Source organism: Ceratocystis lukuohia (genome assembly GCF_044167205.1).
Source record: "Ceratocystis lukuohia strain C4212 chromosome Unknown Supercontig4_pilon, whole genome shotgun sequence".
In the NCBI taxonomy this organism is placed as follows: domain Eukaryota; kingdom Fungi; phylum Ascomycota; class Sordariomycetes; order Microascales; family Ceratocystidaceae; genus Ceratocystis; species Ceratocystis lukuohia.
This window is the reverse complement of record NW_027263523.1, coordinates 391,741-407,578: the sequence shown is the minus strand read 5'-3', so window position 1 is coordinate 407,578 and position 15,838 is coordinate 391,741. Positions and strand designations below refer to the sequence as shown.

The 15,838-nt window shown below is 49.6% G+C and overlaps 3 protein-coding genes across 3 annotated transcripts; 1 reads left to right on the top strand and 2 right to left on the bottom strand.

Moving 5' to 3' along the window:
• Nucleotides 1–365: 365 nt before the first annotated feature.
• HOO65_040110 (putative urease accessory protein UreF-like protein) lies at nucleotides 366–2,562 on the bottom strand (the record flags this gene model as incomplete). Its single annotated transcript, XM_071002651.1, has 3 exons — nucleotides 366–395; nucleotides 695–2,427; nucleotides 2,502–2,562. The coding sequence occupies 3 exons, from the start codon at nucleotides 2,560–2,562 to the stop codon at nucleotides 366–368; spliced, it is 1,824 nt and encodes a 607-aa protein (XP_070858953.1).
• Nucleotides 2,563–3,976: 1,414 nt separating this feature from the next.
• On the top strand, nucleotides 3,977–9,523 carry HOO65_040109 (Serine/threonine-protein kinase GCN2; the record flags this gene model as incomplete). The annotated part of the gene is made up of 5 exons (XM_071002462.1): nucleotides 3,977–4,304; nucleotides 4,380–8,036; nucleotides 8,151–8,596; nucleotides 8,689–9,127; nucleotides 9,219–9,523. 5 exons carry the CDS (start codon nucleotides 3,977–3,979, stop codon nucleotides 9,521–9,523), a joined length of 5,175 nt encoding a protein of 1,724 aa, XP_070858952.1.
• A 1,337-nt stretch (nucleotides 9,524–10,860) lies between these two features.
• Nucleotides 10,861–14,222, bottom strand: HOO65_040108 (putative acyl transferase acyl hydrolase lysophospholipase; the record flags this gene model as incomplete). The annotated part of the gene is made up of 4 exons (XM_071002531.1): nucleotides 10,861–12,902; nucleotides 12,968–13,557; nucleotides 13,978–14,116; nucleotides 14,165–14,222. The coding sequence occupies 4 exons, from the start codon at nucleotides 14,220–14,222 to the stop codon at nucleotides 10,861–10,863; spliced, it is 2,829 nt and encodes a 942-aa protein (XP_070858951.1).
• Nucleotides 14,223–15,838: the final 1,616 nt, after the last annotated feature.

The following is a 15,838-nucleotide window of genomic DNA, read 5'->3' as shown; positions in this document are numbered from 1 at the left end:
GAAGACGACTATTTTACACAAGAGTTTTGAGTAAGGATTGCAAATTTGAAATGTCGTCGTATTTTTTTCATTAAATGAAAGTATTATGCAAATTTATACACTATCTACAGTAGCAGCGGTTCGTTCCATTCCGTAATCAAAGCACACATACAGATCCAACGCCCAAGCTATAACCAAGACCCAAACTGAAAACAGCAGAACAAAAACAAGAAAAGACATATCCAGTCATTCCTCGGCATATCAACAACGGCGCCGATAGCCCCTGTAGACCGCCTGGTCTTTAGTCGTCCCCCCGCCGTCGTACATCCCACCGTACTTTCTCGGCACGTCTCTTTTCAATCCGTGCTAGAGCTGCTTCGCGCCTGTCAGGCGGCAGAGCCGTCCGCGACGCGGCGCTAGATGCGGTAGTGGTAGTGCTTAGGATTGGGGGAGAGGTAGACTCCACGCCAGTAAAGTACGGCCTTTCCCTCCCCCTGTCTCTAATGTCTCTCTCTCTGCCTCTGTCCTTGACTCCGTCCCGCTCTCTCTCCCTTTCTCGGTCAACTTCAAAATCTCTACTCCGTTTGTATGCATGATGGCCCCTTTTTGAGGGCAAAATTGGGACTGCATCAAATTTGATTTTTTCCTCTTTCTCCCTGCCTTCCCCTAGTGGCAGTCTATTCTCCTGCAGGCGTGTGGTGCTTGTGCCCCTTACCGGTCTCAACGGGCTGCTCCGATCTGTTGCCGTCGCATCAGGGCGGAAATCTAAGGAAATCTCGGTATCGTCACGGACCTGGTCTCGTGCCTTGCGCCACTGCCGAGATTTGGGCAGCGGATCAAACTCGTCTCTAGAGAGTGGGGTTGGCGGGGGCAGCGTCAGGGTTGCTGTATCGCTGTTTTGTAATGTGTTTGATATCGAGGCTGGCTTGCGGCTAAGACTGCGCATAAGCCCACGCAAGGGGCCCGTTTTTTCATCTGCATCATTTTCATCTGTGGATGGAGTTGTAGTACTAGACGCAGCTGCTCCATTGATGGCGCTGGGAGGAACAGACGGAATACTACTCTTTGGCTTTTCTTTAGCTGCAGAAACTGGCGTCCGACTGACATCGGGCATTGCTTTGCGCTTGAGCACGCGTACATCATCCTGCAGCTGTGCAATCTTGTCTGTTGCACGTTCCAAGACACGCTTGGCATCTTCGCTACGCGTGTGCGCATCGTCGCGGAACTCCTCAAACTCCTTCTTGACCTGGCGCAGATTGTCATCCTTGCGACGTGACTCTTCGCGAGCCTCCCGCAGTTGGCGCTTAAGATCTTCCACACGAGCATCGTCAGCCGATCGACCGACTGTCTGCGTCTTGAGCCGCTTGTTGTCTTCTTCTAGGCGGCTGAGCTTGCGCTCCGATGAAGCTAGTTCCGCCTTTAGTCGGTCGATTTCGCGCCGTAGCTCGTTGACTTCGCGCAGCTGCGACTTAGCCCTACGAAGCTCGCGCTGTGTGTCGAGTTGTGACCCCGATGAACGAGAAGCCAGTGAGCTGCGGGTCGAGCGGTCTTTGAGCAACGATTCAAGCTCCGTCACCTGGCGCTTATAGTCGGCAGCAAGGGTTGTCTGTGCAGCCAGATTCTTCAGCAGTTCTGCATAATTATCATCATCGGTGGTTGAGCTGTCGGGACGTCGTGCCGAAACTTGCATGTTTAGGTCGGCGATTTTGCGTTCTAGTTCAGCTACCCGGCTCTTCTCCTGGTCTAGTTTGGTAGATAACTCCATGTTTTCGTCGTCTTTGGCCTTGGCGTATGACTTTGACAGCTCCTTGTGCTTTAGCAGCTTTTCCATAGTGGCTAACGCCTCAGTGCGGTACTTATCATGCTCTCGTTTCCAGTACTTGCCAGATTCTGAGCGAGGCTCGGCCATATCGAGAGTGACGTCATTCAGGCTGTTCTGGTGGCTAGTATTTTGCTTATCGGTTACATCTTCGTCCTCCCACTCATCGGCGCTATTATCGGGGTCTGGAGCGGAGTAGGTCGAGCGTGAGGTTGATGACGATGGCGAGGTTTTCTTAGACTTGGACTTTTCGAGTGCTTCGAATAACGGGGTGCGTTTGCGACCAGCTAAGGTTTCTTTGCGCAGGCTACCAGTTGAAGCGCTTTTCTGCAAAACCTCATGATTAAAGGATACCTTTTTACGGCGAGATGCACCAGTGCCGGGTGTCAGCAAGATTCCGGGAGGTCTAGTAGGGGTTCGGTTCATGGTGATATCCTGGGATCGGCCGGTATAATCAAGTGTAGTCTGGGTGTCATCTTGGCCGACAGTGCCACCTGGCGTTGGAGTGCCAAATATGGCGCTTTTGAAGGCTCGCGCAGCAAAGACGGGGGCTGGAGTATCAGGGCCTTGGTCGATTTGGGTGGTGTCACCTGGAAGCACAAGGTCGGTCAGCAGTGAGTGGCGAGTGGCTGTTGGCCATTAAGAGGCAGAAGTCTCGACACACTTCACATCCTTTGGCTCCGTCACTATCGGGTTTTCTCACCATAGTCGTCGGAATTGTTGGGAGCGTTGCCTTGGGCGCGTCGCATCATCCAGCCTAGCATGGCTGCGAGAAATGGCTTCTAGCCGATACGTATGTATATGCGCGCAGTAACAAAGGGGATGAATATCGGGGGTTGTAAGGGGAAATTGGGGGCAGTAGGCCGGCTGTATTGTAGAGTAGTACAAAGTCGATGGAAGCCGGGGCAATTGGTGGGGTGGAGAGGACGGTCAAGCATGTGAATGGGGGCACTTCGGCGTCTAGCTGGCTTGTGATGTAGTGGCCGGGGCGTGATGAAAAAAGGCAAGGCGGCAGGGCGGTAGGGCGGCGGGTTGTTTACTTTTTCTGGCGCTAGCCAATGAAAAGTGCAGAAATTGCTGAGGAACACGGTATCCACTTTTTCGCCAACGACAAGAGCAGCACGCGACGAACCACAGCGAAGAAAGATAAAGATCACAGTAGTAAAAGTGTGCAGAGTTTAGTGCTAAGCTGCCTACTCGCCTTGATCTATTGGTATATAAATAAACCTAATCAAGAATAGCCTGTGTTAGTATGATAGTTATTATAACTTGCCTCGCCCAAATTTGATCCAGCTGCACCTATATCTGCATCCAGCTGTGTGCACTGAGCCTTAGGCTTCCTAGGCCTAGGGTAGCGGCCTACTAGCTATAAAACCAGGCTGCCTCTCCACTGTAGCAGCCTGCAGCCAGTAGCCTTAGTTAAGGCTGACCCTAGCCAAGGCCAATATCTTTTCCAATGTCTTTCACGATCTTTATGTCTTCAGCCTCAACCTCAAAACATCACATCACATAATCGAGCCTCGCCTCTTTTGCTTTCTCCCCATTTTCCATTTTATTGCCCTGCCAACAGCCATCAGGCCAAAAATTTCCATTGTCAAACCCCCATATTACTAAGCAGCACACGCGCCTTCCAAGCTATTAGGCCTCGAAGCCCCATTCAACCCTAACGAAGTGCACTGTGACTTTACTGTGTACTACCAGCGTTGGCTTGCGGACAGTACAGTGTGAATTTCTGCCTAATTTTCTGGCGCACTTTGAAAAACTCCAGATCAAGACGAACAAAAGTGACCCCGCCAAAAAGCTTCAAGCTCTAGGCTGCGTCGAGCTTTTGCTCCTCCCTTTCTCTTCTACTTCCATCTCAGCTTCACTGTTATCACTGCTGACGATCGTGCTGCGCTTTCCCCTTGACTAGCTATAGGGCAGTAGCGACAATCCTGAGGGAGAAGAAAGTGTGATCATCCTCCTCCTGCTAATTGTCCATCACTGTCGTTATCTACAAGTTGAATCTACTTCACCCGGATCTCTCTTCTACTATCACACACCCATTGCCTACTCCCAATGTTCACCGGCCGTATGCTAGATGTCTCTGGCCTTTGCCTGTGACCTCTGATACAACCGACTAGCTAATCAGGGGCACTCTACCTGGAATCTCTACCTGGAGAATTCTGTTTTTTAAACATGACTGCCTGGAAAACCCCCAAGACAGGGAAGCATGTCTCTTCTCTCCACACTCGCAAGACACCCACAAATGCGAACGGTGCGACTGCTGCTGCTTCTTCTACCCCGGTATCGGCATCGGCTGGGTCCGGGTCTGGCCCCGGTGCAGCTACTCCGCCTATTGGAGCGAAGGGCAAGGAAAATATCTTTCCCGATCTGAAGACTCGCAAGAGGGTCCCCGAAAGGCTTAATTACGAAGAGCTGCAGGCTAATGAGATCATTGTGCTGGAGTCGGCCTACTTTGACAACTTTCGTCGACTCGATGAGGGGCATTCGGCCTGGAAGGCAAGTTTTTTTACCTCCCCCTCTGCTCTCTTCTCCTTCATTACTACTCACTGCTTATTAACATCCTCTTAGAAAACAGAGCCTAGTTTCGAAATCCGCCTCGTCTCCAACATTGACGCTGACTTTGCCCTTACTCTCCATGTCGTCTTCACTGCTACTTATCCCCGGTCTCCGCCATTGCTGACCGTCAAAGACCACTCCACCCTGCGCCCGGCTGCGCTCTTCAAAGTACAGAAGTATATTGAGACTGAGCCCCGAAACCATGTACATGAGGATGAAATGATGATGACCATAGCCCTTGGCATTGAGGAGATTCTCAACACTGCTGCCCAGGCCAAGCTAGACGGCAATGAGAGGTCATTGGAGCTTGAACGTGCCGATCACGAAGCCCGTCTTGCCGAGCGTGCCCAGCTTATAGAGCAGGAAGCCAACAAACGCCGGCTGCAGGAACAAGAAGAGGAAAAACAGGCCTGGGCCCGCCAGTTGCAAGATGAGAAAAAGCGCCAAACCGAGTCCAGCAAAAAGATGCTCCGTCAACGCGGTAGCCTTGCCTCGGCCCTCAATTCGGCTAAAAACACTTCGGTCAAACACGAGCCCGACTTGGCCTTTGATCAACTCTGCGCTGTTAAGGATGCATCCGGTAACACCAATTCCTTCCTTAGCGTGGCTGAAAAGACCCCGTTCAAGGACGGTTCCGTATCTAAGCTGTCTAAAGTGCGCCCAATCCTTATTGAGGGTCGACATGCGCCGTCTCTGCTACTTAAAGAGACGATGGTGCGCTGTTCTGGCAAGACAGCCTCACAGGCTCAGGACCAGATTCAGCATCTCGAGCAGAAACTGATCAAGCTTCAGGAAATGTCACACCCGCGTATTGTCGAGCTATTAGCTTATAAGATTGAGAGAGACCGGGCTATACAAGACACTCCCACTTGGAATGTTAGCATTCTAACGCCACTGGCTGAGCGCGGCTCTCTTGAAGAGCTGTTGGAGCTCACGGGCAGCCTTAATATCGTCAAGGTTCGCGCTTGGACGCGCGATCTGCTAGATGCATTGTCGTATTTGCACAACCGTGGTATAATCCACCAGGATATCCATCCACGTAATGTTCTTCTGTTCCGCGACGAGCGCACTAATGATGTCGGCTTGAAGCTGGCTGATATTTCGTACCAGCGCGAGTTCCACAATATCAATGATCAGAATAAGTCTCTTCCGGGTGTTGGCAGCGCACGATCTGCGTATTGGTTGGCTCCTGAGCTGGCTATTGACACACGCGCTACACCTACGCAAAAGTCCGATGTGTGGGATTTTGGCGTCGTATTCCTCCAGCTCATTTTTGGCCTCGACGTACCGCTCAAGCACACGTCGCCTACATCTCTGCAAGAGTCGATGGACCTGTCACCACCACTGCGTGAGCTCGTGTCGCGCTTCTTTAAGAGTAATGCTAAGAAGCGACCGCGAGCTTTCGAGCTTAGCTCAAGCGAGTTTCTGGCCACCGATGCACCTGTCATGGCACGTGACGTGCCGCCCATGCCCGACATATCTACTATTGCCACTCTTTCTTCCTCCATCCCCACGCGTCTGCGCCGCGACTCAATGACTAGAGGCCTCACGCAGTCCCGCTACGCCGAGGACTTTGTTGAGGAGGGCTTGTTAGGCAAAGGCGCTTTTGGCCAAGTTGTCAAGGCACGTAAGAAGCTGGACGGCCAGTTTTACGCTATCAAAAAAGTCACGCAGCGGAGTCATGCAAGTCTGACTGAGACGCTCAAGGAAGTCCGCTTACTGTCACGAATCAGTCATCCAGCTGTTGTCCGCTACTACAACACGTGGGTCGAAGAGGTGCCTGATATTTCTGATATTAGCAGCAGCGCTAGTGCTGATGATGCCAGTGAGCTCTCTGACATTGAAGAAGACTCGCACTCGCAGGCATCGCAGGCCTCTGGCCACACCATCTCGGCAGCACCTAATGTTGTCTTTGAGGCAAGCAAGTCAGGCCTAGACTTTATTTCTACGAGCCAGCCAGACGTCATCTTTGGCTATGATACTGACGATGAGGATGCCCATAAGGAGTGCGAAGAGGAGGAAGAAGAAGAAGAGGAAGAGGATGAAGTCGAGGACGAGGAGGACGAGGAGACTACAGAGGACGATGGCGACGACAATGCCATTGAGTCTGACGAGTATGACGACCATGAGACCGACTCGGTAACTTCATCCAATCGGCCTGGTCGTGGAGCCTCCAAGGTCAAATCCATGCCGATCCGCATTCCAGCACGTAAAGCCAACGCTGTTTTCCACAACGCGCCGCCGTCAGCATCAGCATCGGCTTCTCGCCATCCGTTCCGCACGATTCTATACATTTCCATGGAGTACTGCGACCAGCGTACGCTGCGCTATCTGATCGCCCGCAACATTTACACCCATCCTAACAAGGTCTGGCGACTGTTTCGGCAGATCCTCGAGGGCCTGGCTCACATTCACGCGCTCCGTATAGTGCATCGTGACCTGAAACCAGAAAATATCTTTATTAGCCAGGGCGACGATGGCCTGGATAATGTCAAAATCGGCGACTTTGGCCTTGCCACCAGCGGGCACTTTGTTGTGGACAAGCGTGCTAACGACTCGCAGGTCCTGGCTGACATGGGGACTAAAAGCATTGGCACTGCATTTTACGCAGCACCTGAAGTGCGCTCGGCTGCACGTGGCTCGTATAGTTCAAAGGTCGACATGTACTCCTTGGGGCTCATCTTTTTTGAAATGTGTACATCGCCGTGCGAGTCAGTAATGGAGCGCATTCAAGTAACTGAGTCATTGCGCCAGATACCGCCCGTCCTGCCCGATACACGTATACCAACCGACAAAGTCCAGCAGGGCATTATCCTGTCGTTGCTGACACACGATCCCGAAACTCGGCCATCTGCCGGCGAGCTCCTCAAGAGCGGGCTTTTGCCCGTGCAGATGGAGGGCGAGGCGATTAAGCGGGCTCTAGCCGGCATCTCTGACCCTAACTCGCAGTACTATGAGGGCATGCTACAGACCATCTTCGCACGGCCCGTTGAGGCCATTAAAGACTACAACTGGGCCAGCATTAGCTCTAACTCTAGCCCAGACCCCAAGTCGATTCTAGCACAATCAGTAGCCCGGGCTACTCTGGGCGAAATCTTCCGTCGGCATGGCGCTCTCGAAGTATCCAAGGCCGAAATTTATCCCCGCGCACGTAACTACTATCCTGACAACTCGACGGTCTACTGCGTGCTGGGCCCTAATGGGACAGTGCTGCAGATGCCCTTCGATCTGACACTAGGCCACGCCCGCTTCTTGGCTACCTATCCAGGTGCAGTGGCCTCGCGCACTTATGCCTTTGGCTCTGTCTTTCGTAATCGGCTGGCCAATGCACCGCCTGAAATCACGGGCGAAGTAGACTTTGACATAGTCACCACGGACAGCCTAGACCTGGCGCTTAAGGAGGCCGAGACCATCAAGGTGCTGGACGAGATTGCGGCGGCGTTCCCGCGACTGGCACAAGGCAAGATACGCATTATGATCAGCCATTCGCAAATACTTCAGACCATTTTTGATTACTGCAAGGTCGACAAGAGCTCCCGGCGGGCCGCAGCACAGATCTTGACGTCGTTGAATATTGGCAGAGTCACTTTCAACTCGCTTAGGACTCAGCTGCGCGATCCGTCGGTGGGTGTTTCGGCAACGAGTGTGGATGGTCTGGCGCGATTTGATTGGACAGGTGAGTGTTGAAAGTGAGAATGAATAGAGGAAAGAAAACGGAAGAAAAGCTGGCAAGGTAGAAGGGAGAGACAATGGATCTATCGAATGAACTTGCTAACTAATCCTCTAACAGGACAACCCAACGCCGCTCTTTCTCAACTCAAGGCCCTTCTAAATGATGACGACACCAACTATTACCGCCAGCTTCTCCCTACCATTGCCCACATCAAAGAAGTCCTCGAATACTGCAAGCGCCTCAAGGTCAAGACCAAGATCCATATCCATCCATTAGGCGCCATCAAGGAGGACTTTTACACCGATGGCATCATGTTTTCACTCATCTCTGAGGACGGGCCTAAGCAGGTATTGGCAGCCGGTGGCCGCTATGACGCGCTGATTAAGGCTCATCGGCCTAAGATGGTCGTTTCCGGTGGTGGCGGACTGCAAGAGCGCCACGCTGTCGGCTTTAGCTTGGCTTGGGAGCGGCTGACGCGCGTGCAGAAGCCAGTGAATAAGTTCAAGAAAAAGGCAAGCCGTATGGCGGCAACCGAGGATATGCTAAGTATTTCATCATCACGGGTAAGTGGATTCAAGGAGGTGAATAACACCGGACTAGTGTTTGTTGCTCTGTAACTGACATATTTTTTCCTCTTCTTGCTTATGTCCTACAGTGTGACGTCCTGGTTGCCAGCTTTGATCCTGAACTCCTCCGTTCCGCGGGTTTAGAGATCCTGCATACCCTTTGGGCACACAACATTGGGGCTGAACTAGCCTCTGATGCTCGTACAACTGAAGAGCTAATGACACGCTATCGTGATGACTCGGTTTCGTGGCTGGTCATTGTCAAGCCTGAGCAGCTGAAAATCAAAAGTCTATGGACTAAAGATGTGCCAGATGTCGAAATGAGCGTCAGCGCAGTGCAGTTGATTGTGTATTTGCGTGCAGAAATGCGCGAGAAGGATAGCAAGGCCGCTTCAAAGGTTAAGAATGTCGTCGCACAGCAGCAGCAGAGTGCCGAACTGGGTACTGGCAGTGGGCAGCGCGGAGGTCGCGAACAGGGCGTGGTCGTGCTGGTTGCTCAGACTAGAAGCAAGAAGTTTAACCGGCTGAGTAAGTATACCTGGGCGGTGGAGTCCGAAAGGCCGTACATGAGAGAAAATACAACTGTGCTAACCCTTGTGCCTTTCTTCTTGATCAACAGACGTCATCGAACAAGCGAACGCTGGGGCCGCGGCACTGACCAAGTCTTTTCTTGAGGGCCGAATCTTGGCCATTGAGACACAGGATCGCGTCGTGCAATTAGTTAGCGAGACAGCCTTATCAGATGCTGAGAGCTGGCGCCGTGTCGAGCAGGCAGTGCCGATGAACGAACGGTCCTACATGCGAGAAGTGCATGCAACATTGGAGGACTTTCGTAGCGAGTTTCTGCATGCCCAGGGCTCGCGGCATGCGTTTATCTTTAATTTCAGGACAGGCCTGACTATTTATTATGATTTGGGGAGGTGAGAGACACAGGGGAGCAGAGGAAAGGAGCAAGCAATACCAACTAGGGAAGGGATAGAAAGCGGGAAACCGAAGAAAGTGTGAACAGAAAGAAAGAGAAAAACGGCCGGGACAGACCAGCACCTACTAATTGTCCTGCCCAGCTTGGCCGGGCTGGGCCTTTGTTTTTACGTATCAGATATAAGATTAATATGAAGCAACTCACGACTTTGATGACATACATTTACTATGACGTGGTTTCTACATTTTGACACTGGAGCAATAAGCGCCTTTAGGTCTCCCAGACTCCCACGCTCACATCATTCAACTAGTTGCCAAAGTGCGTCTCGGTTACTGCATCTCGATTGCCAAGAGCTCAAGAGGAACTCGGTTTATCTAGTGCCAACTTATTAACGAAGGACATATTTAAATTTTGAATTGGGGATGAGACATAAAAACGTGGCTTTTCTTACTAAGCGTCTTCCCTTCATCCTTTTCATCACCCTCATCCACGCTGAGACACATACGTTCTCATGTTGACTTCCCTTTTACAAAACAGGCAAAAGACGGTAGCCACCTAGACATCATCTAGCAAGTCCCGAAGTAAGAAGTAGGAGAATAGTAGTTGGAGTAGTAGAACGGCAGAGTGTTAATTATGGGCTCTATGAACATGGCAAAATCTACAAACAACGGTTATAACACCTACAGGCAAATTTACTTTCTTCTATGCTAAGACGGTTGATAGACGCTTGGGCTTACTAGCCATTAAGGTTAAAACATAGAGTTTCTGCTTGGAGCAAAGTACCGCAGTGCTAGCAACTAGTTTTCCAACAAGTGAAAGCCTTCATATGAGCCACTTGAAAACAGCCCTAGCCTAGGTTTGAAATGGGCCCTCAGTTTTAAGTGCTGTCTTTCTAGGCTTTTGTCTACATCAAGGGAGATTGCTTAGTCTGAACTTAGCTAGAACAGTAGGTAATCTGGGTTTGAATGTAGAGAGGTCTTAGAAACGACGATATGGACAACGAGATGTTCAAAAACCTACTTAACAAGTAACAATGGACGCGATTACTGCGAGAGATGTAGGAGAGACGTAGTCATGACTACAAATGTACATCTCAGTTTGAGCTATGTTGAAAACGAAGTCAACTTATAAGGGAATTTTCGAGAAGTTGTTGTAACTGTACTGACTGTGGACAACTTCCTTTTGACTAGGTTCTATCTAACTAAAAACTACACTGGAGCAGCTAAGGAGCGGGGTGGGACGCGCCAAGGGCATGGTGGGAGATTGGTGGCCGATATCAAGATGCTGGACAGTAAGGATGATGACTTGCTAAAGTTTTCTACGGCGACTTCTTAAAATGCTAAAGCATTGAAGCTGCCTTCTGAAATTGGCCATCAGCACGGTATGCTCGTGCAAGACAGTGGTGAGACCTCAGACGGTCCGGATGATCAGCCGCTAGAGTCTCGTCCCGCACCTCAACAACACGCTCAAGCAGTGAGACTGCCTTCTTGATTTGGCCATCAGCAAGATATGCATTTGCAAGATTGTCTTGAGATCGCAGACGGTCCGGATGATCAGCCGCTAGAGTCTTGTCTTGCACCTCCACAACACGCTCAAGCAGTGAAAGTCCCTTCTTGATTTGGCCATCAGCATAATATGCACTTGCAAGATTATTTTGAGAATCTAGACGGTCCGGATGATCAGCCGCTAGAGTCTTGTCTTGCACCTCCACAACACGCTCAAGCAGTGAAAGTCCCTTCTTGATTTGGCCATCAGCATAATATGCACTTGCAAGATTATTTTGAGAATCTAGACGGTCCGGATGATCAGCCGCTAGAGTCTTGTCTTGCACCTCTACAACACGCTCAAGCAGTGAGACTGCCTTCTCGATTTGGCCATCATCAAGATATGCATTTGCAAGATTGCCTTGAGACCTCAGACGGCCCGGATGATCAGCTGATAGAGTCTTGTCTCGCACCTCCACAACACGCTCAAGCAGTGAAACTCCCTTCTTGATTTGGCCATCATCATGGTATGCTTTTCCAAGCGCATGATGAGATTCTAGGCAGTCTGGATGATCAGGTCCTAAAGCCCCATTTCTCATTTGCATCACACCTTCCAGCAATTTGACAGAACCTTTAGTATCCCCGTCACGTCCTAAACATCGTCCAACCTTGAGTGTCAACGGGGCCAAACCTTTCTCACTGATCTTTTCTATCTCAATAACATGTAGTGCATGAGGTAGATACTGACGCCAAAGGAATCGGTTTTCCCACTCGCTTTCCGGAAATATCGACATCATGTGTTCAAGCACAGCTAGCTTTTGCTCTTTTGAATCATCGAGATCGTCACACCATAGCTGTGTTATGAAGTGCACAAGACTGTGCATATCAAACAGCCCCTTGGTCCTTTGTCGGCGAACGAAGCCATATGCTAGCAGTATTCCAACAGCATCAGTCATTTTCTTCTTTGCCTCAAAGCTTGGCAGCATGCTTTCAGGAATGGCTTTTGGGTCGACATATGCAATAAATCGAAGTAGCTTCACTGCATCCCGCGAGTCTTTTCGGATTTGGTTGAATGTAATCAGCCAGGTAGTGGCTACAGCACCCTGGGAAACGTCAAGGTGGGCATCGTCCGTGTGGCGATGTTTCAGCAGTTCGATTTTCCCTTCCTTTGGCTCTCTCAAGAGTTCCAGATAGTCGGCAATGGAGATCCTATTGAACGCCATATAATCTGCTGCCTGCGCAATCGCTAAGGGAAAGTAGCATAACTTCACAAGCAGCTCATCGACCTGGCGTTCATGCTGCACCAGCCATTGATTATCAAGGCCCTCTACCTTGTGCGTCAAAAGTGCTGTTAGGTCCTCTGAAGACATCTCTTTGAGCTCAAGAATATGGCTAGTCTGTTTAACAGCCAACTGGGCCACTTTACTAGATCTTGTAGTGAAAATAATTCTCCCCTTGGGACTCCGTGGAAGAAAAATACTGATCCTTTGTTCTTTGGTAGCAGTCTCAAAGAGACTAGGATCATCTGAATTGTCAACTATAAGAAGCCATTGTCCGCTCGAGCTGGATTCCAAGTAGTCCTTGACAGCCGTTTTGGGATCGTCAGTGTCGGCTAGTTGCAGTTTTAAATCCTCAGCAAGCTTTTTGCAAGAATTGCGAAAGCCATCTATATTGGGAGCAGTGAGCCAAAAAATAGAATAGTCGGTGCGCTGTTCCTTCACTGTATACGCAAGCTTTAAGGCCACCTGGGTTTTACCCATGCCACCTAAGCCTACAAGAGCGACCTGCTGAAAGCCGGGCTTTGTGAAGAGGCAGTCATTTAACTTGGAGAGGATTTCCTGGCGCCCGACAAACTGGAGGTTTTCGTGAAACGGGATAAAGTAGACTGGTGTGGGCCCTAGGCATCGAATGTTAGCTCAGTTATCATCATGGAAATCAAGCTTCCCATCATATGGTGCCAACCTTTTGTGTTCTCTGGGTCTTTTGAAGCCGGTGGAAAGCCGCCTATCAACAACTTGGTAAACATCTTGATGGCATCTTGCTTCTCGCCAAGGTAGTTTCTTGTATGCGATGACACTCTAGATGATTCAACCCAGTCTGAAAGCGTGATTCCCCTCAGGCCATTTTCGGTGTTGAAACGATGGTATCTCCCATGCTTCCTAGAGTACTCTTTCTTAAGCTCATCTGCGACCCTCTTAGAACTAGTTGCAATTTCCTTGAGGACTCTATCCACAGAGACTTCAGAATCGCCAATTTCAATGACATCACCCAGACCTGCGCCAACGCTCAAAATCAGCATTTCCTGTCCGACCGGCACCAGTTCAGTAGCCTCTGTGATAAGGACTCGACATGGATTGCTATATCCAAAGCTGCTATTGATGAAACTTTCCTTCTCCCGGCCTAGTTTAATAGGTTTGAAAAGGTTGACCATGGCAGATGTAGCTCTGGCAACCTCCCATATTTTGCATTTCGACAAGCTGGTAGTATCGTCATAGGTTTTGAATAGTGTCGGGGACGCGTCAAGATTGACCTGGGTTGTGGCAAGGATAACACTATACAATAATAACACAACATTAGGTTTATTCTCTAGGGAGGAAATAGGGAGTGAACATTTACGTTTTGATGCAGTTTTGATCACGAAAGTGATCGTTTTCATGCTGACATCCATGGGATGTAGAGGTACAGTTGGCCGCCTTCTGTCTCCCAGGACATTCTGTGCGAGGACAATTGTCACGAATTGCTTTTTTAATAGCATCTTCTAAGCTCGAAGTTGAGAAGATGCTTGATGTCGAACCCACTCTAAATCTTATCCACGATGAGCGCCGCGGAGCGAATGCTGTCTTGCATATTTCTTTGTATGCCTCAATACAATCACTAACTGTCATGCCCAGTCGGCCAAGCATGATGGCAATTATGCTGTGTGGAAGTCGTTAATAAGATCCCCAGGCAGATAAACGTAGTAAAGGTCTCACCCTCCGGTTCCTGTACCACCAATGAGGTCGAATATCTCACAGGGCTTCGGTATTTCAGAAAGGCTTTGTGTTTTCCAGATTTCTTCCATAATTCGCTCGAGTATCAAGAGACTAGATAGTCCACGGACGCCGCCGTCATCTGCGGTTGTTAGCAGTACGATTGCCGGTAGAGGCCGGAGTGACGTACCCAGAGAAAGGATCTTGAATGGCCGGGCATTCTCGTTATCCTGCGTATCAGGGCTCATTTCTTTTGTTCAAAAGTAACGTGATCGAAAAGGCGACAATTCAACCCCGAAGTTGGTAAGGTACACAGTATGCAATTCACTGAAATAGAAGACTGGAATATAAATGGCTATAGAAGCAAGTATCATCAAATTCAACACAGAATGATACAGATGGCGAGGAAGAGAGAAAGAAACAGCCAAAAATGTGAGAGCCCTGTGTAGATACAGGATTGACAACCCACTCGCTGATGCCTGAAGTGTAGTATTCGCGAGCATGTATTGGGCTTACGAAATTCTGCCGGCTTTACGCCCAACGAAAGAACAGCATCAAAATGGTGGGATAGACGTGAGGGGTGAAGTCGCGGCTGATAGGCCATCGTCAATTCACCACGTGATCATGATCGTCATGGAATATTTCTAATACCAGCAGAAGACAGCAGTATTAACCTACACCTCCGAGCACGTGAAAGAAGACGGTTTAGAGTCAGGCTGCAACCCCAGGATGAAAAGGGCTATTGTATAAACCTACCAATAACTTCAATATACTGATATTTCTCATTTAAAATGTCAAAGCCAAAAACTAGCAGAGCCGGATGTCAAAAGGCAGCCCAAGGATAAGGCCAGAAAGAAGTGGGTCCCGACAGCATTACGAACATTACACAAGAACCCGTAATTGATGGGAAGGAAGTACTAGTAGAAGGGTTATTTAACAGTAGATATTGGGAGGACGTACTGAATGTCCTGTGAAGAAGAGGAAGAAGGAGAATGAGTGATTATTGAAGTTGTTCTGTATCTATCCAAGTCTAGTCCGAGGAGCGTATCTCAGCCGGTTTATATATCCATCTGCTCTAAATCAAGCAAAGGGGCCTTGGAAGAAGACCCTTGACGTCTGGTACTAACCCTAACGCTTGGGCGAACTGGATCAGGGTCAGCAATCCTGGTAACCCTGACTTAGGTTACTGACATTATTATACTGCAGTTAACAGGCAAGCGACTACAAGCTGCCATTAACCCTCTTCCTCTCATTTCATCGCAAAGCTGCAGTTTCTGTCCACAGCCTTACCTAGCAATTGGGAGCCGACTGTCGAAGACCTCCGGGAGCAATCTTTGAAGATACCCATCGTAAGGTCGTCGCCAGTTACTCACTTTTTAAAGGCTGCAAATTCGGCCTTTACTGCCTCTACATCTAAGAAATCTAGTTCGTCTATTGCATGGGGCAGCTTGATGAGAAGTGAAGCAACTTTCATTATTGAGTGTGTCGCGCAGCAGTAAGCCAATATCAGGTCATTACAAAGATTAAGGGCTATAAACCCCTGCTTGTGTGGTGTAACCCAAGGGTCCCTAGCGTAGACCACCCAACTCGAAGTGATCAATACGCAATCAATCCTTCGGAGAACAATGAATATAAAATATACAAGAGTTCAACGACAGAGGATTGTGTCCCATAGTGAGTAAAGCTCCAGTTACCCCTCGTTCTGCGAAGAGGCACTATGGAACTGGACTTATGCTGTCAAATACGTACATGCCACTTATGAAACAGCCCTCCGAGATAGGCGCTTCTTTTGTTTGAAGGATAGCATCTTATCGAAGCAACTGGCTCGCAAGGGCTTCCTCGGCTGAGCTAAGTCTTGCCGCAC